The 23347-nt window shown below is 42.8% G+C and overlaps 1 protein-coding gene across 1 annotated transcript in view; it reads right to left on the bottom strand.

Annotated features, from left to right (window-relative positions):
• LOC132820880 (lipase member H-like) overlaps positions 1-22490 on the bottom strand; it is a 43705-nt gene extending 21215 nt beyond the window's left edge. Inside the window, exons 1-4 of the mRNA XM_060833239.1 lie at positions 22419-22490; positions 17060-17433; positions 9407-9515; positions 5640-5741 (exon numbers count right to left, since the gene is read on the bottom strand). Coding sequence (XP_060689222.1) covers positions 5640-5741; positions 9407-9515; positions 17060-17433; positions 22419-22467 — 634 coding nt within the window. The 5' untranslated portion in view covers positions 22468-22490. The remainder of the gene's footprint in view (positions 1-5639; positions 5742-9406; positions 9516-17059; positions 17434-22418) is intronic.
• Between the last annotated feature and the right edge of the window lie 857 nt (positions 22491-23347).

The raw sequence follows: 23347 nt of genomic DNA, 5'->3' as shown, positions 1-23347 counted from the left end.
GCATGGAAACAGATAAAAAAAACAAAGTAGGCCATTCGGCCCTTCAAGCCTGCTCTGCCATTCATCACAAGCATGGCGAATCATCCAACTCAATAGCCTATTCCTGCTTTCTCCCCATATCCTTTGATCCTTTTAGCCCCTAGACCTATATCCAACTCCTAGTGAAATTATACAATGTTTTGGCTTTGACTACTCTCTGTGGTCGTGAATTCTGCAGGCTTACCACTCTCTGGGTGAAGGGATTTCTCCTCATTCTCAATCCTAAATAGTTTATCACTGTATCCTTAAACTGTAACTCTGGCTCTGGATTTCCCCATCATCAGTAACATCCTTCCTGCATTTACCATGTCTGGTCCTGTCAGAATTTTACAGGTTTCTGTATCCCAAAGAGTAGTAGGTAGTTTATTGTTCACGTTACTGTAATATAATGATGTGGTATTATTTCTACATGTCTGTATTTTTATGCTTTTATAACTTTTATTTTTCTTTTTGATCAGCCAAATTCAGTAGGTGATAGGGAAGGAAAATTGGCCTTTACTTTAAAGGAAGAAGGATTCTGGGTAATCCAAGATGGAGGATGGGAAAATGTACGGCTGTAACAGATGCTCCTTTTTTGAGGTATTTTAGGTGCTGGAGGTGATTTCCTCGAATTCCAGGAGCAGCAATTACTGTTTTATATGCTGTTGCATTGTTTTGGAACTTTGGGGGAAAAAATGTCAAAACAACAGCAGTTTTAAAAGGGAGAAGAGCAGAGAAAGGAAGTACATGGTGAGGATAGTGCAGGAGAGAGAGAGAGAGAGAGACAGAGAACCTGCACAGTTACTGCCTTTACTGTTTGAATTCATGTATCGCTGGACATCAGAGTACGTCTGGGAAAATTGACAAACAGTGAAATTCATAACTGATCTTGAAGGAACTGTTAGGGCGAAGTTCACAGCACAGAATCAGATACGTGTATTGTTTTAAGTGGCCTACAGAAGGTCAGCAGTAGTGAGTAGAGTGGGTTTTTTTCTTGATTATATGTTTTCAGAGATATGTCTCTAGATTAAACTTAAAATTTAAGCCATAACTATTAATTTAAATAGGGCAGTGTTTTATAGAGGACTAAGACAGTATTATTTTCTGGGTCTGTAGATTATGAAGGGGCAAAAATGGCCTTTAGGAGAGTGATATGTGCTTCTTGTCAGATGTGGGAGTTTAAAGAGTTTAAGGGTTACTGCGGATTAAATCTGCCATAAATGCTGTTGGTTGTGAATCTTATTAGATCAAATGGATCGGTTGGAGAGACAGTTAGAAGCAATGAGGAATTTGCAACAGCAACAGTATGTGATGGATGGCAGTTATAGGAAGGGGGGAAAGTCTCAGGTACAGTCACACAGATGGGTTAACTCCAGGAAGAGTAAGAGGGGTAGGCACCTAGGGCAGGAGACTTTTGTGGACATACCTGTTTCAAACAGGTATGCTGTTTTGGAAAATGTAGGGGCTGATGGATTCTCAGGGGAACGTAGCACGAACAGCCAAGTTTCTGGTATTGAAACTGGCTCTAATGCAATGAGGGGTATGTCGGCTTCCAAGAGATCAATTGTGTTAGGGGACTCTCTAGTCCGAGATATGTGGATGTACCAACTCGAGAAAGTGCAAGACTTGACCTACTCTTGAGAAATAAGGCAGGGCAGATGACTGAGGTGTCAGTGGGGGAGCACTTTGGGGCCAGTGACCATAATTCTATTAGATTTAAAATGGTGATAGAAAAGGATAGACCAGATCGAAAAGTTGAAGTTCTAAATTGGAGAAAGGCCAATTTTGATGGTATTAGGCAAGAACTTTCAATAGTTGATTGGGGGCCAGATGTTCGCAGGGAAAGGGATGGCTGGAAAATGAGATAATGAGAATCCAGAGAAAGTACATTCCTATTAGGGTGAATGGAAAGGCTGGTAGGTATCGGGAATGCTGGATGACTAAAGAAATTGAGGGTTTGGTTAAGAAAAAGAAGGAAGCATATGTCAGGTACAGACAGGATAGATGGAGTGAATCCTTCGAAGAGTATAAAGGCAATAGAAGTATACTTAAGAGGGAGATCAGGAGGGCAAAACGGGGACATGAGATAGCTTTGACAAATAGAATTAAGGAGAATCCAAAGGGTTTTTACAAATGCATTAAGGACAAAAGGGAAACTAGGGAGAGGATAGGGCCCCTCAAAGATCAGCAAGGTGGCCTTTGTGTGGAGTTGCAGAAAATGGGGGAGACACTAAACAAGTATTTTACATCAGTATTTACTGCGGAAAAGGATATGAAAGATATTGACTTTAGGGAAATAGATGGTGAGACCTTGCAAAATGTCCATAATACATTGGAGGAAGTGCTGGATGTCTTGAAATGCATAAAGGTGGATAAATCCCCAGGACCAGATCAGGAGTACCCTAGAACTCTGTGGGAAGCTAGAGAAGTGACTACTGGGCCCCTTGCTGAGATATTTGTATCATCGATAGTCACAAGTGAGGTGCCAGAAGACTGGAGGTTGGCTAACGTGGTGCCACTGTTTAAGAAGGGCGGTATGGACAAGCCAGGGAACTATAGACCAGTGAGCCTGACGTCAGTGGTGGGCAAGTTGGTGGAGGAAATCCTGAAGGACAGGATTTATATGTATTTGGAAAGGCAAGGACTGATTCGGGATAGTCAACATGGCTTTGTGCGTGGGAAATCATGTCTCACAAACTTGATTGAGTTTTTTGAAGAAGTTCGGGCAACTGTCTGTGTGGAGTTTGCATATTCTCCCTGTGTCTGCATGGACTTCATCCAGATGCTCTGGTTTCCTGCTGCAGTCCAAAGATGTGCAGGTCAGGTGAATTGCCCATAGTGTTAGGTGAAGGGAGTGGAATGGGTCTGGGTGGGTTGCTCTTCGGAGGGTCGGTGTGGACTTGCTGGGCCGAAGGGCTTGTTGGGCTGAAGGATACGAGCATAAGAGGAACAGTTAGTAAGTTTGCAGATGACACCAAAATTGGAGGTGTAGTGGTCAGCAAAGAGGGTTACCTCAGATTACAACAGAATCTTGACCAGATAGGCCAATGGGCTGAGAAGTGTCAGATGGAGTTTAATTCAGATAAATGTGAGGTGCTGCATTTTGGGAAAGCAAATCTTAGCAGGACTTATACACTTAATGGTAAGATCCTAGGGAGTGTTGCTGAACAAAGAGACCTTGGAATGCAGGTTCATAGCTCTTTGAAAGTGGAGTCGCAGGTAGATAGGATAGCGAAGAAGGCGTTTGGTATACTTTCTTTTATTAGTTGGAGTATTGAGTACAGGCGTTCGGAGGTCATGTTGTGGAGTTACAGGACATTGGTTAGGCCACTGTTGGAATATTGCATGCAATTCTGGTCTCCTGCCTATCGGAAAGATGTTGTGAAACTTGAAAGGGTTCAGAAAAGATTTATAAGAACGTTGCCAGGGTTGGAGGATCTGTGCTATAGGGAGACGCTGAACAGGCTGGGGCTGTTTTCCCTGGAGCATCGGAGGCTGAGGGGTGACCTTATCGAGGTTTACAAAATTAAGGGACATGGACTTGAAAAGTAGACAAAGTCTTTTCCCTGGGGTCAGGGAGTCTAGAACTAGGGGGCATAGGTTTCAGGTGAGAGGGGAAAGATGTAAAGTCACCTAAGGGGCAACCTTTTCACACAGAGAGTGGTACGTGTATGGAATGAGCTGCCAGAGGATGTGGTGGAGGCTGGTACAATTGCAACATTTAAGAGGCATTTGGATGGGTGTATGAATAGGAAGGGTTTGGAGGGATATGGGCCGGGTGATGGCAGGTGGGACTAGATTGGGTTGGGATATCTGGTCAGCATGGACGGGTTGGACTGAAGGGTCTGTTTCCGTGCTGTACATCACCACTACTCTATCTATGGCTCTAAAGACTGCAGAAAGAGACAGACTTTGGGTATCTTCATTCAAGAATCACAAAATGTGATCAGCCCTGTTCAGCCGGTAATAGGGAAGGAAAATTGGCCTTTATTTCAAAGGAAGTGGAATACAAAAGTTAGGAGGCTTTGTTAAAACTGTACACAGCACTAGACCACAGCTGGGATACTGTGAAGAGATTTTGATCCTTAATGTTCAGAAAGATTGTTACAGAACAGGCCAGACCTCCTCAAAACATTTTAAGAAGTTAGCCCAGATATTCCAGAAGTGATTCAGCTGGTCAGACCATTCTGTTTTAAACAAAAACAAATTTATTTACAGACTACCGAATGAAACACGAATAAAACAGAACAGAATAACTTAACCTGTCTGAAAACTCAACAGACTCTATCGCAACTTAATAATAAGGGCTTATGCTCGAAACGTCGAATTCTCTATTCCTGAGATGCTGCCTAACCTGCTGTGCTTTGACCAGCAACACATTTGCAGCTGTGATCTCCAGCATCTGCAGACCTCATTTTTTACTCGCAACTTAATAATGCCATTCTAATTTCCTGCAACATCCCCATAAACACACACTTTGGCAAAAAAGTAAATTCAAACCCAGATTCTTACAGGAGAGATGTTAAAGAGAGAGAGAGAGAGAGAGAGAGAGTCAGCCAGAAACATTTGTTGAATCAGGGAACCTTTTCTCCCAGCAGTTTTCCTTCGCCAGCAGCTTTCAGCAGACTGCTTGCTCAAATCAAACCAAACCAGAAACCCCTGAGCTGGGAGAACCGGCCACAGCCCTTTCATTGTGCAAGAGTTTTAAAAAAACTAAGGGCCTCCACAGTTGTTGCCTCAGGCAATATCTGTCAGCCATTAGCTAAGACCCCAGACAAATCAGAACCTCTGCCTTTTACAACCCCTCTTGAAAAAACATCCAATGACAACATAGCCACAAGATATACTGGCATTGGAGGAAGTTCAGAACAAGATCATTACATTGAGTCGGGGTTTGGAGGGACTGTTTTATGAGGACAGGTTGAGGAGGTTGGACCTGTACTCATCGGAATTTAGAAGATTGAGAGGCATCGTTGTTGAAACACACAAGATTCTTTGGGTATCTGGTGGGATAGATACAGAAAGGTTCTGGAAGAGCCTCAGACCAGAAGGCAAAATCTCAATGTATAGGGTCACACACTTAAGACAGAGAAGAGGAGGAATTCCTACTGTTCAAGGGTGCTGATTAGTATATTCAAGACTGAGATAGATAACTTTTTTAATCAGTAAGGAATCGAGAGTTATGGTGAAAAGGAAGGAAAGTAACATTGAGGATTATCAGATCAACCATGATCCCATTGAATTGCAGAGCAGATGGGTTGAATATTTTATTTCTGCTCCCATATCTTGAGGTCTCAGTCCTATGTGATCTGACATCATTGTGACATAGATCCATGCTTAGTAGCTGTTATTAGAAAAGCAGGATAATTAACCCTTTACTCCACTGGGGTTGGAATTGATGTGGGTCTTGTGGGATTGGGTTTTGAAGTGAGAATTAGAGAGGTAGGCTCCAATGAGGTGGTATGGCTATTGGAAGAATGGACTTCAAAAGGGGAGTCAGATTTGCCTGAAATCAGGAGCTTACTGTGTGGCGAGGTGGCAGGTACACTGAGGGCTCCAGATTTTAATCAACGCACAATTTTCAAACAAAGTGATAAATTTAACATGGATCTGAATAATACCATCCATGTCTGTGTGGAGGACATCAACCAGTTGAGCATCAGAAGGATCCAGTCTGTCTTCCACTCCCTTCCCCCGGAACAAAGGTCCAGCTGGGTCGAGACCTTCAAAAGGAAGCAAAATGAGCCAACTTCTCACTGATGTGTTGTCCAATGCACTTCAATCAATGAAAGCAAAATATTGCAGATGCTGGAATTCTGAATTCAAGCCAGACAGTGCTGGAGAAACTCAGCAGCGTTTGTGGAGAGAGAGGGAGAGAAGCAGAGTTAACATTTCAGGTCTGAAACAACTCTCCTTCTGCACTATTCAACATATTTCTACTGGCACCGGGAACATTTGTGGTCATTGTGGCATGACTCCAATCAGTTGATGCCAATAAATGAATTGACTGTACCTTAATTATGATACACAGCAGTGGCCAGTCAATCAGAAATGGGTTGACTGAATCATACAAGATAGAATGAGGTCATTTGACACATCATAGTCAGAGCCAAATGGACAGCACATGGTGTTTTGGGGCTGGATTTGATTAGATGTATTATTGTCACAAGTACCTGGGTACAGTGAAACGTTTTGTTTCGTACGTCTAGATTACAACATACAAGATCATAAGGTGATAGAACACAGCAAGAAATACAAAGTTACAGCTGCAAAGAAGGTGCACAGAAAGCAAGATCAACATTAAATTTGAGAGGTCCATTCAGAAGCCTAATAACAGTGGGGAAGAAAGTGTTTTTGAGCCTATTGGTAAACATGTTTAAGCTTTTGTATCTTCTACCTGACAGAAGCGGTTGCAGGAGTTTCAGGGGTATCTGATGATGTTGGCTGCCTTTCTAAAGCAGTGGGAAGTGTCGATGGAGTCAACGAATGGATGTATAAAATGTCAACTGCTGCTCAGTTGCAATACTTTCTCCCCTGACTGTGGATTCATGTCCCAGTCTTGAGGATTCAATATGAAAAGCAAAGTTTGCACCATTTACTGTGGTGATGATGGTGCTATAATAATGTCAGCAGGTTAGCAATTCAGATGCATAGGTTAATGTATTAGTTATAGAGATGCGAATCCCACCGTGGCAGATGGTGAAAATGAATTCAACTAAAACATCTAGAATGAAAAGCTAATTGACATAAAGGTGACTGTGAAACTAGGGTCAACTTTAGGAACCCCATATGGTTTACTCATGTCCTTTAGGGCAGGAAATGTGCAAACCTTAGTTGATCTGATGCATATGTGACTCCTGACTTACAGCAATGTGGTTATTACTGAAAGACCTCATGAAGTGACCAAGCAAGCCACTCAGTTCAAGGGAAATTCAGGACCTTGGCAGTGATACCCACACCCTGTGAACAAATCCAGAAACTCAAACCCCAGGGTCATTCTGGTTATTGGCAGCAGAAGTGGCAGTATTGAATTTTGTTCTCTCGGAGTAGAAATCAAGTCAACAATCTTCTGACTCAGGGGGCAACTGCACCTTGTGATTTATTGTAGTCACATGTACCTAAGTACAGTGCAAAGCTTTTTTTTATGAGCAATACCGGCAGATCAGAGCGAACAAGGACATACAGACAAAGTGAGGCATACAAGGTTATATCTACACATGAGGTCCACAAGGCAATTTTACAGTAGGAAGAGCAACATTATTTGAAGTTAGAGAGATTCATTCATCGATCTAATAACAGTGAGGAAGAAGCTGTTCTTGAATCTGTTGGTGTGTGTGTTCAAGCTTCTGTACTTTCTGCACTTTTTAGTATTAGACCCCCGCAAACTGTCAAGCGATAGGAACCGGAGACAATAAATAAAGGGGAAAGGGTCAGCCTTGGATAATTGAGTAGCGCTCTTGTCTCTTGGTCAAATATTTGTGGGTTTCAGCCTCATTTTGAACAGATAACCTAGGCTCACTATCCAGTGCAGTACAATGGGAGGACTGATAGATTTTGGCTTCAGATGGGACATCAAACTAAGGTTTCAGATCGATGTACATGAGAACATAAGAACATAAGCGATAGGAGCAAGAGTAGGTCATCAGTCTTCTCTACCACTCAATCAGATCATGGCCTGATCTTATTGTGGCATCGGTCCCACTATAAACCTTAATTCCTTTACTATTCAAAAGGTTATCCAGCCTAGCTTTAAAAACATTTTATGCGAAAACCTTAGCTACTTCACTGGGCACGTAAAACACCCTCAGGCATTATTTCAAAGAACAGCAGGGTCTTCTATGTGCCCCTGCTAGTATTCATCCTCACAGTCATGGTAGGCCATCTTATTGGGAAAGTTAAAAATCACACAACACCAGGTTATAGTCCAACAGGTTTAGTTGGAAGCACTAGCTTTCGGAGCGACGCTGGTACTTCCAAAAGCTGGTACTTCCAAATAAACCTGTTGGACTATAACCTGGTATTTTGTGATTTGTAACTTTGTCAACCCCAGTCCAACACCAGCATCTCCACATCATACCTTACTGATATTTAGCACATTGGTATTTGTAAATTACAACAGGGACTACACTTTAAATATCATTTAATTAACTGTAAAGCACTTCAGGGCATGCTGAGCTTGTGTCAGATGCTATATCAATGTGAGCCTTCAGTTTAAATAATTACTTTCAAGAAGGATGAGGCAGAATCTGATTGAAACTACAGAATACTGAGAGCCCTGGATAGAGTGGACGTGGAGAAGATGTTTCTACTCATAGGACCTGAGAGCACAGACTCAGAGTGAATGGATGACCCTTTACAACTGAGATGAGGAGGAATTTCTTCAGGCAAAAGATAGGGAATTTGTGGAACACATTGCTGCAGAGGGCTGTGGAGGCCAAGTCATTGAGTATACTCAAGATGGAGATAGATAAGTTCTTGATTGGCAAGCGGATCAATGCTTTTGGGGAGGAGGTAGGAGAATGAGTTTGAGAAACATATCAGCCATGATGGAATGGTAGAATAGACCCAATGAACCAAACGTCGAAAAGTGTGGTGCTGGACAAGTACAGCTGTTCAGGCAGCATCCGAGGAGCAGGAGAGTCGACATTTCGAACATAAGCCCTTCGTCAGGAATGCTTATGTCAGGAATGTTCGTATTCCTGCTCCTTGGATGCTGCCTGACCAGCTGTGCTTTTCCAGCACCACACTCTTTGACTCTGATCTCCAGCATCTGCAGGCCTCACTTCCTCAATGTGGCCTAGTTCGGCTCCTATAGCTTATATTCTTATCAGTTGGGAGGGGCGTAAATTGCCCAGCCAAAAACAAATGCTTGTGTTGAACTTCACCAAAAGGAATCGGAAAGTCAAAAGCAGAGATGTCAAAAACAATGTGGGGTATGAAAACAGAAGGCAACAAGGAGCAAAGGAGCACACTTGCGGATAGATGGGGGAGGTCCTCAAAGCAGTTACTAATCAATGTTTGCTTCCTCCATGTCGAAGAGATGGCATTGTGAGAAGGGAAATACATACATGTAAATCGCTGTTTCACCAGGAGTAAACCTGTAGTCTTCCAGACGGCAGGGAAGGGTTGAACATAGGCACAGGAGTAGGGCATTCAACCTTCTGAGCCTGTTCCACCAGGTATAGAGGGGTACAGGTGGACCTACCAGCTCAGTGTTTGCTGAGAACCTGTTATCTTTTCCAGTTCTGAGGAAAAGTCACCAACTTCAAACATGAACTCTTTTCCTCTCTCCACAGAGACTGCTGACCATTTGCAGCATTTTCTGGCTGAGATTTCAGATTTCTGGCACCCACAGTGTTTGGCAAGAAGTTGAATTAATGTTCCTCACCTGTAATTCGCCCAATCTGTCCATGAAACCTACTTCCAACGAAACCAGAAATGTGCGCACCTAGGCTCACACCAATCAAATGGATCAAGTCAAAGGACCCTCCGATTTTCTAAACAAACAGTATTGATGATTAATGTAAGAGTTAGTTAGATGATGAAGGGTAAATAATGATTTCTATGTTCAAAATACAGGGTTCTTCAGGCCAATGTCCATAAGACAATAAGACCATAAGACATTGGAGTGGAAATAAGGCCATACAGTCCGTCAACTCCACTCCGCCATTCAATCATGGCTGATGGGCATTTCTTTTTTTTTAGATTTTTTTTTTAGATTACTTACAGTGTGGAAACAGGCCCTTCGGCCCAACAAGTCCACACCGACCCGCCGAAGCGCAACCCACCCATACATATACCCCTTACCTAACACTACGGGCAATTTAGCACAGCCAATTCACCTGACCCACACATCTTTGGACTGTGGGAGGAAACCGGAGCACCCGGAGGAAACCCACGCAGACACGGGGAGAACGTGCAAACTCCACACAGTCAGTCGCCTGAGGAGGGAATCGAACCCAGGTCCCTGGCGCTGTGAGGCAGCAGTGCTAACCACTGTGCCACCGTGCCGCCCCAAACAACACCACTTACCCGCACTCTCCACGTATCCCTTAATTCCTTGCGAGATTAAGAATTTACCAATCTCTGCCTTGAAGACATTTAACGTCCCGGCCTCCACTGAGCTTCGTGGCAGTAAATTCCACAAATGTCAGTAGAATCTTTCGCAGAAGTCTTGGAGGGTACAAAGGGTTTGGAGACAGACAGATACTGAAAGGGAAGGGAGCAACTGGCATCAGACAGAGCCAGGCAAGGATAAGATTAAATGGTCCCTGTCTGGTTGAATATTAACCTGGGATAAGAATAAACAGTTTCTCATGTGTTTATACAATACAAGATTGGAATCTGGGTAATGAGATGCCTTTGTGACTGAAACAGAATAAAGGCATTGAGTGTTTTGCACTCCACAATATTATTCTAGTGTAGAGTATACTCTCCCCATATTCATTTGGATAAATGATTGCGAACCTGTACTAAGACTCCTGTGATTAATCATTAGGAATTGCTACAATGATGATCAATAATTGAACATTATACTAAAGCTAAACTGTAAATACAGAGTGTGCCTCCATGTGTAATTCTTAGGGATTTCAGTGCTGCTGTGTTTTCTAATTTTGAGGTGTTAACATTCGGTTATTTGATTCAGCAGCAACATGGGGGAGGGAATGCTGTATTGTCAGAGGTGTGTCCGACATGTATAATAAACTATTATCATTTATGAATTTGGAATTTTTGAATCAAAATAGAACTGTAGTTTCAGTGCTGTAAAGATAATCATTTTTCATAGTTCTTTGAAAGTGGCCTTGCAAGTAGATAAGAAAGTGAAGGAGGCATTTGGTATGCTTGTCTTTATTGGGCAGTGCATTGAGTATAGGAGTTGGGAGGTCATGTTGCAACGATTCAGGACATTGGTTAGGCTGTTACTGGAATACTACATGCAGTTCTGGTCTCATCTTTTAGGAAAGATGTTTTGAAATTTGAAAGGGTTCAGAAAAGATTTACAAGGATGTTGCCAGGATTGGAGGGCTTGAGCAACAGGGAGAGGCTGAATAGGCTGGGGCTTTTTTTTTTGGTGCTTTGGAGGCGAAGAGGTGACCATATAGAGGTTTATAAAATCATGAGGGGCATGGACAGATTAAATAGAAAAAGTCTTTTCCCTGGGGTGGGGGAGTCCAAAAGATGAGAGGGGAAGGATTGAAAAGGGACCTGAGGGGCAACATTTTTACAAGAGGGTGTTGTGAGTATGGAGTAAGCTGCCAGAGAAAGTGATAGAGGCTGGTACAATTACAACATTTAAAAGGCATCTGGATGGGTATATGAATAGGAAGGGTTTAGAGAGATATGGACCAAGTGCTGGCAAATGGGACTTGATTAGTTTAGGATATCTGGTGAGCCTGAACGTGTTGGACTGAAGGGTCTGTTTCTGTGCTGTATATCTCAATGACTCTATGGCTAAAAGAACAGAAAATCAATTTGAACAGTGACCTAATTGTATTTTTTTCTCTAAGGATTCAGCGAAGGGTCTGGCAGGATGCCTGTGATGTTACTGATGGATTGCTTATACTGCTGGGTTTAGAACAAATCAGAGGCATAACTTCATCATGTGACTTCGGTTTAGATAAAACAGAAGTTTTGTTCAGATTGGAGAGGAGTTTTTTTCCAAGTTGAACCAAGTGTTCAGCTCGAGCCGACTACAGTCAGGCAGAAGTGGTTTTAGTTTTAGAAGTTTCCAAGCTGGGAAAGTTTGTACACAAGTCTTCAAGTTGTTAGAACTGAGAAAAGGTTTAGGTCATCAAAATTGAAAATGGTTCATTGAAGAAGTTTTGGAAAGAAGATGTAAAAACTCTATTAGCAGCACAAAAATAAGAACTGAGAAGAGTCAGTTAAATTTAGAATTGAAAGAGTTGAGGTGGGAGTAATATTTTTCTGGGATCTAATGGATATTGCTGAGGACCATGGTTTTTATTTTGTTTTTTTTTTACATCCAAATCTGTCCAAACTTTATATAGCTTTGTTTCTTTCTTTATGTAGTAACATATGTTCTGTTCTTGAAGAAACATTTGCTGCCTTGCATGATTTTGTTTCAGTGACTCACCTCATGGTAACCAATAGCAAAATAAAAATTAATCATTCATTTTAATTATATATGTAAATTATATATTAATACAGAAATAATTCATATGTAAATTGCATATGCATATTAATTAGGAGTAGAAGTAGGCCATTCGACCCCTCCAGTGTACTCGCCTTTTGATGCGATGATGACTGATCTAAGTGTGTTCTGAATTGATTTTGATCTATTCCCTTGGCCAAAACAAATCTACGCAGCTTAACTGTATAAATATTCAGTTCATCCTGCACTGCCTTCTGAGACAGAAAATCCCAGTATCACACAGTTCTTAGAAGAATTTCCACAGAACTCTAACTGAAAAGCGTGACCTACTAAATTTAAAACTGTGCGCCTCCTAGGTGTGGACTGGCTCAGAAAAAAAAATCTTCTTTCTCTATCCATGATTTGGAGGTGCCGGTGTTGGACTGGGGTGTGCAAAGTTAAAAATCACACAACACCAGGTTATAGTCCAACAGGTTTATTTGGTAGCTCTAGTGTTCAGAGTGCTGCTCCTTGTAATGAAGGAACAGTGCTCTGAAAGCTAGTGCTTCCAAATAAACCTGTTGGACTATAACCTGGTGTTGTGTGATTTTTAACTTTCTTTATCCATACTGTCGAGAGCAGAATCATACGCACTTCAATCAACTCACTCTTTGCTCTTCTAAACTCTTGTGGAAACAAGCCCTGCCTGTCCAAAATTTCTTCATTGGACAACCTACTCATTCCATGTGCTGATCTATTAAATCGAGTACTAATCAAAAAATCGATTGGTCTCAACCACTTCAAATGCATTGTCATCCCTCATTCAACAAGGAGACCAAGGCTACACATAGTATTTGACATGTGGTATCAGCAATGCCCTATATAACTCAAAGTTTGCGTAAAGATTTATAGCTCAGGAGCCGGTTGCCATAGTTGTGGGTATGTTCGTTGAGCTGGGAGGTTGATTTGTCAACATTTCACCCTGTGTCAGAGTGACATTTTCATTGGTTTGGAGCCGCCTGTGAAGTGCTGCTGTACTGTGAATTTTTTTGGTTTCACTCCCGCTGCTACCCGGTTATTGGTTCCAGTTATTCATTGCAGTAGTTGGTATATTGGATTTCGGTCAATGTGTTTGTTGATGGTGTCCATGGATGAATGCCATGCTTTTAGAAATTCTCTGGCTGTCCTCTGTTTCCATTATCCTATGATCATTGTGTTGTCCTGGACTGACAGCCAAATGTCTCCAACCACTGGGATTCCTGACAGCCCAGAAACTGACAGCCATGCTCAGACGCAACTCACCAGGACAGAAGACCCTGTACCCATCATGTGCAAGACTAGAGTAATTTACAGGATTCCACGCAAAGACTGCACGAAACACTATTTAGGACAAACAGACAGACAACTAGCAATCCACATCCGCAAACACCAACGAGCCACTAAACACCACGACCAGCTGTGCCTAGTGGCCATACACACAGATGATCACAAATTTGACTGGGACAACACAACGATCATAGGACAAGCTAAACAGAGGACAGCCAGAGAATTTCTAGAAGCATGGTACTCATCCATGGACTTCATCAACAAACACATTGACCAAGGCCCAATATACTGGTCACTGCAATGAATAATTGGAACCCGCAACCGGGAAGCAGCAAGAATGGAACCAAATAAATTCCAGAAGACACAGTACACCAGCATTTCACAGGAAACTCCAAAGCCCTGAGGATATCAACTAGACAGGAGATGAAATGTCTGCAAATCAACTTCCCAGCTCAGCGAACATACCCACAACTACAGTGCTGTATAATTGAAGTGCAATATCATTACTTTTACATTAAATTCCATTAACCTTCTGGATTATGTGCTGTGCCTGCATTCTAATGTTTTGTGATTCATGCACTACAATACCTAAATCCCTCTGCACATCAAAACTCTACAGCTATTCTCAGTTTAACTAATACATTCCCATTCACCGTTTCTGCCAAAATCTATAATTTCCTATTTTCCCACATTATCTTCTATCTGTCAGATCTTTGCCCATTCACTCAACCTATCCATATTAGTTTACATTTTAGTTATGTCATCTTCACAACATAACTTCCTGCTATTGAGTGTCATCCACAAGTGTAGACAGCATGCCTTCAATGCTCTCATCTCAGTCATTGACATTAATTTTAAGAAGTGGACATCAGAGACTTTGGGACTTCACTCATCACAGCCTACCAATGTGTAAAAGACTTATTTGTTCATGCACTCTGTTTTCCAACAGGCAGCCAATCATCAATCCATGTTTGCATGTTACCCCCATAATAACCTGCAATAACCTTTCATGTCAAACCATATTGAGTGCCTTTTGGAAATCCAAGTATAGTACATCAATAGGCCCCATTTTATCCAAAATGCACATTACTTCTTCAAAGTTTCCCAGAAATCTATGATCTGTTTCTTTCTAGGGTCTGACCTTTGCAGTGTTATGATCAGTTGGGTTTGTTCCAGGAGGACTGTCTTGCAGATTAAACATTAAACTGACCTCCCTTTGTCATTTGAAGTGAATGTACAAGATCCCATGACAAAGTTCTGGCTAACAATTATTTTATAGAGCATCCAAGACTAATTATTTGACCATTCTCCTGTTTATGACATCTTATGTGTGCAAATTGGCTGCTCTATGTCCTATCGTTCAACACTAACTGCACTTTAATTGTGCTTAACTAGCTGTAAGATGCTTTGGAGTATGAAATGAATCAAATAAATGCACTTTACTCTTTCCTCTCCCTAAACTACAAGAAAAACTTCCCTGATTGAGTCACAAGGAATCTGATGTCCATTTATTGCCTCCAATGCACAAGTTCTGGGATAATTATACACACACACCAAACCAGAAAAGTGACAATTAGGAACTGCCAAACAGCTCCAGAAAATGTGAAAAAAGCACAAGAAAGCTGGCAACTCTAAAACAGCTCCAACACATCAAACTAAGTTGATAAATGCACTTTGCAGCTTGGGTTCTGTCGGTATATAGAACTGGTTCCCACCCAGCTTTCCATTTTCCACTCCAAACTGCCCTTTATTTCTTTCCCATTATTCCTCTGCCCTGTGTGTAATCCTGGTATAGTTCATCTGCTTCCTGTTTCACATAAACCTGTTGGGCTATAACTTGGTTTGTGTGACCTCTGACTTTGTCCAACCCAGTCCAACACCAGCACCACCACATCCTCACTTCCAGTGCATTGTATCAGTCTTCCTCCTTGCTCCCTCTTGACCAACATGAGCTCTCTTCTTCCTCCCCCAGCTTCTCATTATCTTTCCAGGCCAGTAATCTCATCAGTTCCGATGACAGGTCGCTGGTTTTGAAATGTTGGTTGTATTTTGTCCCCACAGGAGCTGCCAAACCTTCTGAATTTCTCCAGCATAGAGTCATAGAGTCATAGAGATGTACAGCACGGAAACAGACCCTTCGGACCAACTCATCATTGCCAGCCAGATATCCCAACCCAATCCAGTCCAACCCGGCCCATATCCCTTCAAAGCCTTCCTATTCATATGTCCGTCCAGATGTCTTTTAAATGCTGTAATTGTACCAGCCTCCACCACTTCCTCTGGCAGCTCATTCCATACACACACCACCCTCTGTGTGAAAAGGTTGCCCCTTAGGTCTCTTTTATAATTTTCCCCTCTCACCATAAACCTATGCCCTCTAGTTATGGACTCCCCAACCCCAGGGAAAAGACCTTGACTATTTACCCTATCCATGCCCCTCATGATTTTATAAACCTCTATAATGACATCCCTCAGCCTCCGATGCTCCAGGGAAAACAGCCCCAGCCTGTTCAGTCTCTCCCTATAGCTCAAATCCTCCAACCCTGGCAACATGCTTGTAAATCTTTTCTGAACCCTTTCAACTTTCACAATATCTTTATGAAAGGAAGGAGACCAGAATTGCATGCAATAGTCCAACAGTGGCCTAACCAATGTCCTGTACAGCCACAACATGACCTCCCAACTCCTGTACTCGATACTCTGACCGATAAAGGAACGCATACCAAACACCTTCTTCACTATCCTATCTACCTGCGACTCCACTTTCAAGGAGCTATGAACCTGCACTCCAAGGTCTCTTTGTTCAGCAACACTCCCTAGGACCTTACCATTAAGTGTACAAGTCTTGATAAGGTTTGCTTTCCCAAAATTTCTTCTTTGGTTTCAATAATCTCAGCATCTGCCATACATCTTTCTCCACCAATGTATTTCACTTCTCTCTCTTTTCCCCTTTCACTGCCAGTTATTCTTCCATCTTGCTTTTATTGCCATTCCTGTCTCCCACATCTTCCCACACCCTTTTCCTACTTGGGTTCAATCCAGCAAACAAAGTACCTGTCTCCTCTATCTGCTGCTGTTGTGTCTAATGGCCAAGTATGCAGAGTCTGTCCACTCTATTGTTGGGGTGTAAACTTTCCAACTACATCATGTAAGATCACCCTGAGCAGAAAAGCATAGTCCAGTGTCAGGAGGACAGAAATTGGGGGATCAGGGATTCAGTGCAGTAATTGTTTTCAGCAAACATTGCTCAATAGTTTCTTCTGCTGTTGGTAAGAACATTTAAAATGGGTGTAACAAGATAAATAAATGGCTAAAATTCACAGACAGGGTAAAAAATGAGGTCTGCAGATGCTGGAGATCACAGTTGAAAATGTGTTGCTGGTTAAAGCACAGCAGGTTAGGCAGCATCCAAGGAATAGGAAATTCGACGTTTCGGGCATAAGCCCTTCATCAGGAATGATTCCTGATGAAGGACTTATGCCCGAAACGTCGAATTTCCTATTCCTTGGATGCTGCCTAACCTGCTGTGCTTTAACCAGCAACACATTTTCAACTAAATTCACAGACACACAGTCATCACTTGTCCAAAGGGATTCCATTCAATAATAAACCAAAACTTCTTACCAGTATGCTATCAATCACATGTCCCAAAATTTCAGCAACTTTCTTGGTGTTGGCAACGGCAACTGAATAATTAATAGTGGTTGCTCCTCTATTCCAGTCAACAATGATGAGGTTTAAGTCATCCACATTTTGTAGTGTCTTTATCGTCTTGTTCAACCAATTTGGAGGTGATCCAAATGGTCTGTACCCATGGATAAGGAAGATAATTTTCTTGTTGATGTCCAGCAGGCCGGTATGAGTGGCATTGATCAAAGTGGCGCAACTTGAGTTCTTGCCGGTGTAGAGGAGAAGTCTCACCTCCAGGTCCGTGCCGATGATTGTATCAGTCACTGGTAGTTTTGTGAAGCTGTGGCACGTTGGTTCTTGGCCCACGACTGAATTGGAGTAGGATGATCCAAAAACATAAAGCAAAAGAAAGCACTTGGAATGACCTGATGCTGAGTACAAAGGCACTGCATTATGAACTTCCAGGCTTTTTAAAAGCTGCACTGCAACAGGCTTTTCAAACGACTGCCGCAAATCATTTGACTTTTGCGATTTGAGTTACAAAGTCCGAAATAAGTAACTTGTTAAATATAAATATGTACCAACCTCTGCAGAATTCACACAGTTAAGTTTAAGGATGGGGCAACACAAAAGGACTAGATAATATTCAGACTTCCTGTCTCTCTCTTTCATACCGGACAAAAGACAAACTCCATTTGTGCCAGATAGGAATTAATGGATATTATCAACTTGCCATTATATCTTGATGCTTTTACCATCCAGACTAGACGGGGTGAACTTGCAATGTTTTAAACCATTGCATATTTTGTGGAATCAACATGAACACCATTTCCTTATTTGGAAAAAACTTTAAAGTCCTGAAAGGTTTCATGGTGAGATAGCCGTGTTTTTTTATTGGATCGTCATAAAGAAACAGCAAGATGTTGTTTGTGGCTGGAATCACCTAAGCCATCAGAACCATTAGTTAAACTGGCCTGTGAATCAAACTTTGGTTACATGATGAAATGTATCATTTACCAAAGTCCATGAACTGCTCCAGTTCAATTTAGAACATAGAACATTACAGAGCAGTGCAGGCCCTTCGGCCCTCGATGTTGCACCGACCCCGGAACCAATTTAAAGCTTATCTATCCTACACTATTCCATTCTCATCCATATGTTTATCCAAGGACCATTTAAATTCCCTTAAAGTTGGCGAGTCAACTACTGTTGCAGGCAGGCCGTTCCATGCCCTTCAGACTCTCTGAGTAAAGAAACTACCCCTGATATCTGTCCTATGTCTATCACTCCTCAATTTAAAGCCAGGTCCCCTCATGCGAGCCATCGCCATCTGAGGAAAAAGGTTCTCACTGTCCATCCTATTTAACCCTCTGACTATCTCATGTGTCTCGATTAAGTCACCTCTCAACCTTCTTCTCTCTAATGAAAACAGCCTCATGTCCCTCAGCCTTTCCTCGTAAGATCTTCCCTCCATACCAGGCAACATCCTGGTAAATCTCCTCTGTACCTTTTCCAAAGCCTCCACATCCTTCCTATAATGCAGTGACCATAACTGTTTCATCTGGGAATTTAGGAATTTGACTGCAAGAAACTTCACAATTTGCTGAATAAACTTCACTTTAAAAGAACTTCAACTAAAATGTATCAAATTCATTTAAGAAACTAGGCCTGACACATGAGCAACTGCAGATGGTCAAGCAAACGTTGGCACAGTGGTTATCACTGCTGCCTCACAGCGCCAGAGACCCGGGTTCAATTCCCACCTCAGGTGACTCTCTGTGTGGAGTTTGCACATTCTCCCCGTGTCTGCTTGGGTTTCCTCTCACAATCCAAAAACATGCAGGTTAGGTGAATTGGCCATGCTAAATTGCCCGTAGTGTTAGGTGAAGGGGTAAATGTGGAATATGGGTCTGGGTGGTATACGCTTCGGTGGGTCGGTGTGGACTTGTTGGGCCGAAGAGCCTGTTTCCACACTGTAAGTAATCTAATCAAACATTGAGGTAGTTTGAGAGGAGAAAGATTTTAAAAAGACAAGAGGAGCAAATTTTTCACACAGAGGGTGGTTTGCATGTGGAATGACATGAATTGAATCTGCATCTATACCCCTCATTATTTTATAAACGTCTATAAGGTTGTCTCTCAACCTCCTATACTCCAGTGAAAAATTCCCTAGTCTATCCAGCCTTTCTTTGTAACTCAAACTTTCCATTCCCAGCAACATCCTGGTAAATCTCTTCTGAACCCTCTCCAGCTTAAGAAGATCCTTCCTGTAACTGGGTAATCAGAACTGGGCATAGTATTCCAGAAGAGGCCTCATCAATTTCCTGTATAATCTTAGCATGACTTCCCAACTCCTATTTCAAAGGGTGCGCAATGAAGGCAAGAGCGCTAAATGGCTTCGTAACCTCCCCGTCTACAAACGTCGAAGAATTAGGTACCTCCATCCTTAGGTCTGTCTGTTCTACAAGTCTACCCAAAGCCCTCCCATTAAGTGTATAAGCCCTGCCCTTGTTTGTCCCTTGAGCTTGCTCTGCTATTCAATAGGACTCTGGCAGATCCATTATTCCTCATTTCTAGCTCTTTCACATAACCCTTAATCAAGAAGCCCCAACTGATCAAGAATCTATCTATCTCAGCCTGAAATATCCATAAGGACTCTGTCCCCACAGTTCTCTGTGAGAAGGAGTTCCAAACTCACAACCCTCTGAGAGAAGAAATTTCTTCCCATCTCAATCTTAAATTGGTGCCCCTTCATTCCGTGTCCTCTGGTTGTAGACTCTGCCATGAGGGGGAACATCCTCTCAGTGTCAAGCCCCGAAAGAATTCTGTACGTTTCAATGAGATCACCTCTCATTCTTCTGAACTGTACTGAGTAGAGGCCCAACCAATTTAGCCTTTCCTTACAAGACAATCCCTCCAAGTGGGGACCATCTCAGTGGACCTTCTGTGAATTGCCTCCAATGAAATAATATCATTCCTGCAATAAGGGGACCAAAACTACTCACAGTGCTCCAGATGTGGTCTCCTCAGCACCTTATACAGTTGCAGTAAGACTTCCTTACTCTTATACTCCAACCCCCTTGAAACAAGGGCCAACATTCAATGACCCTTACCGATGACCGACTGTACCTATGTGCTAGTTTTCTATGTTTTGTGCACAAATACTCCCAAGACCCTTTCTATTGAAGCTTTATACTGCTTTTCTCCAATTAAATACCACTCTGTTTCTTTGTTCTCCCTTCCAAATTGAACAATTTCACATTTCGCCACAATATACTTTAGGACGAGACCATGCACAATGTTGATGATGAACGAGGGAGATGGTGGCACTGAGGTACCGTCATGGGGCTCAGATGCCCATAATAAAGCTTTGGGAACAGCTGGTGGAATCTGAAACATAAGTCATGGTGATCAGGAAGCTATCATTGGTTGTGAACTCATCTGAGTCAGTTATGTCTTTCAGGGAAGGAAATCCACTGTCTTTACCTTGTCTGGCCTACATGTAATTCCAGATCCATAGCCAAAATGGATGACTATTAACAGTTCTCTGAAATGGCACAGAAAGAGACTCAATTCAGGGGCAATTATGGATGGGCAACAAATGTTGGCCTTGCCAAAAATATTCATATCTCATGAGAGGAAAATTAAGTAAAACTGTCCATTCTGTATTTCATTTCTTGCTTCTGCTTGAGCTGTTGAGAGTATTATGTCCAGTTTTTAGTCTCTTTCCTTGAGGAAGGATTAGATTAGATTAGACTTACAGTGTGGAAACAGGCCCTTCGGCCCAACAAGTCCACACCGACCCGCCGAAGCGAAACCCACCCATACCCCTACATTACCCCTTACCTAACACTACGGGCAATTTAGCATGGCCAATTCACCTGACCCGCACATCTTTGGACTGTGGGAGGAAACCGGAGCACCCGGAGGAAACCCACGCAGACACGGGGAGAACGTGCAAACTCCACACAGTCAGTCGCCTGAGTCGGGAATTGAACCCGGGTCTTCAGGCGCTGTGAGGCAGCAGTGCTAACCACTGTGCCACCGTGCCGCCCACGGTGACATTGGAGGCAGTTCACAGGAGGTTCACCATGTTGATTCCAGGGATGATAGGGCTGTCATATGACCACCAGATGAATAGCTTGGGCTTGTACTTGCTGGAGTTTGAAAGAATGACTGGGTGGGGGGAATCTGATGGAGATATATAAAATGCTGAGGGAGATTGATAAGGTGGATGTGGAATAGATGTTCCACCTTGTGGGATAGTCTCGAACAAGAGCCCAGAGAGATAGAGTGAGAGGATGCAGGTTCAAAACAGAGATAAGGAGCAACTACTTCTCTGAGAGAGCTGTGAATCTGTGGAACTCACTGTCCCAGAGTGCAGTGGAAGGCAGGATCAATCAACAGGTTCAAGAAAGGAATCAATATGTTTCTGCTGAAGTGAGATAAAGGATGAGGGGGAGCAGCCAAGACCAAGATAAGGTCAGCCATGATTATGTTAAATGGTGGATTAGACTCAAAGGGCTGAATGGCCTACTCCTGCTCCTAAATCCTATGCTCCGATCCATCCACAAATCCTGTGTGTTCATTTGAATAATGTTAATTATTGGACAACGTTACCCTAAAGAATAAAAGGAGAGTGAAAATGAAAACCTTACCCGCACTGGAAATTGAATCTGGAAATCATTATCCAGATTTCAAGAGAAATCCTCTCTACCCCCAGTCTTTCTTTACTCCTGTCCCTTACCCGTTCTGGGCCCAGGATTAGATTAGATTCCCGACAGTGCGGAAAGAGGTCCTTCGGCCCAACAAGTCCACACCAACCCTCCGAAGAATAACCCACCCAGACCCATTCCCCTCTGACTGATGCACCTAACATTACAGGCAATTTAGCATGGCCAGTTCACCTGACCTGCGCATCTTTGGATTGTGGGAGGAAACCGGAGCATCCAGAGGAAACGCACGCAGACACGGGGAGAATGTGCAAGCTCCACACAGACAGTTGCCCAAGGCCAGAATCGAACCTGAGTCCCTGGTGCTGTGAGGCAGCAGAACTTTGATTCGTTGCAACAGTGCTGTATCCAGTCCAAGGTGGGACCAGCAAACCCATTCACAAATGGCAATTGCCACTAGGCCTTGTCTACCTGCATCTCACCATGAATTGGAAAATTGTTCGCATTAACCAGCTCTGGTATTGCTCTCCGTCGTCTAAACTCGCTTGAGATGAATCTGGGATATTTTCCTGTATCCCGATGCCTCACTTTTGAACTCTGAGCACAACAAACCATGCATTAAGTGAAAGACTATGAGCGCACTGCAGTGTAATCTGGAGAAAGGAACCAGAGACAGTTACCTGGTGGAATGGCTGTGGCACACAGACAGAGCAGCAACCAATGGAACATAATCCCTGGGGCCACAAAGTGGAAAAACTGGACAGGGAAAGAAATCCGAAACACTGCTGGTACTGGGAGCCAAACAGAGTTCAGTGTATCAGTCAGATGGAACGTCCGTTTACAAAAGACCAACAGCAAAAACAAACTTCAAACAGGGTCAATCAACAGTCAAATATCAAGTGGAGTTACCATAGAGACAGGATTGAAAAGAGTAAATGAACTCAACTGATTGACAGAGATAAATACAACATAAGTCAGCCAATGTCGCATGGTGGATGAGATGGAGGCGGAGGTGCAGGGAGGGAGGATTGCTGGTGCATTAACAAATATTTACAAGGCCCATTCAACTGATTTCAGGTGAAGGGCTGTCAAATTCTTGACACTGTCCTCTATCAGTTGCAGCTTGTTCAAATGTGTTGCCTTTTCACAAGGCAAGCCTACTTGGGTTAATTCAGAGCAAGCACAAAGGATTGGGCAGTGAGCTAACCAAAGGCAAGAAACAAATTTATAAAAGCTGGCCGAGGGACTGGACAGGATAAAAACAAGGACTGCAGAAGCTGGCAACCAGAGTCTAGATTAGAGTGGTGCTGGAAAAGCACAGCTGGTCAGGCAGCATCTGAGGAACAGGAAAATCGATGTTTCGGGCAAAAGCCCTTCATCAGGATGCTGATGAAGGGCTTTTGCCTGAAACATCAATTTTCCTGCTCCAAGGGATTGGACAAACTGGTGATTTTCAAAGAATATTTTATGAGGTTCCTGGGGAATTCCATGAGGCTGTGAAGCCCCTAGCCTCAGAGGCAGGGACGCTACCCTCTGCGTCACAAGTTCTTCCAAAGGAGTGGTTCAAGGAGGCATCCCACCTCCACCTTCTCAAGGGACGAGCAATAAA

The sequence above is a fragment of the Hemiscyllium ocellatum genome, chromosome 12 (assembly GCF_020745735.1).
Source record: "Hemiscyllium ocellatum isolate sHemOce1 chromosome 12, sHemOce1.pat.X.cur, whole genome shotgun sequence".
In the NCBI taxonomy this organism is placed as follows: domain Eukaryota; kingdom Metazoa; phylum Chordata; class Chondrichthyes; order Orectolobiformes; family Hemiscylliidae; genus Hemiscyllium; species Hemiscyllium ocellatum.
The sequence above is the reverse complement of the archived record's forward strand: the minus strand, read 5'-3'. Positions and strand labels throughout refer to the sequence as shown.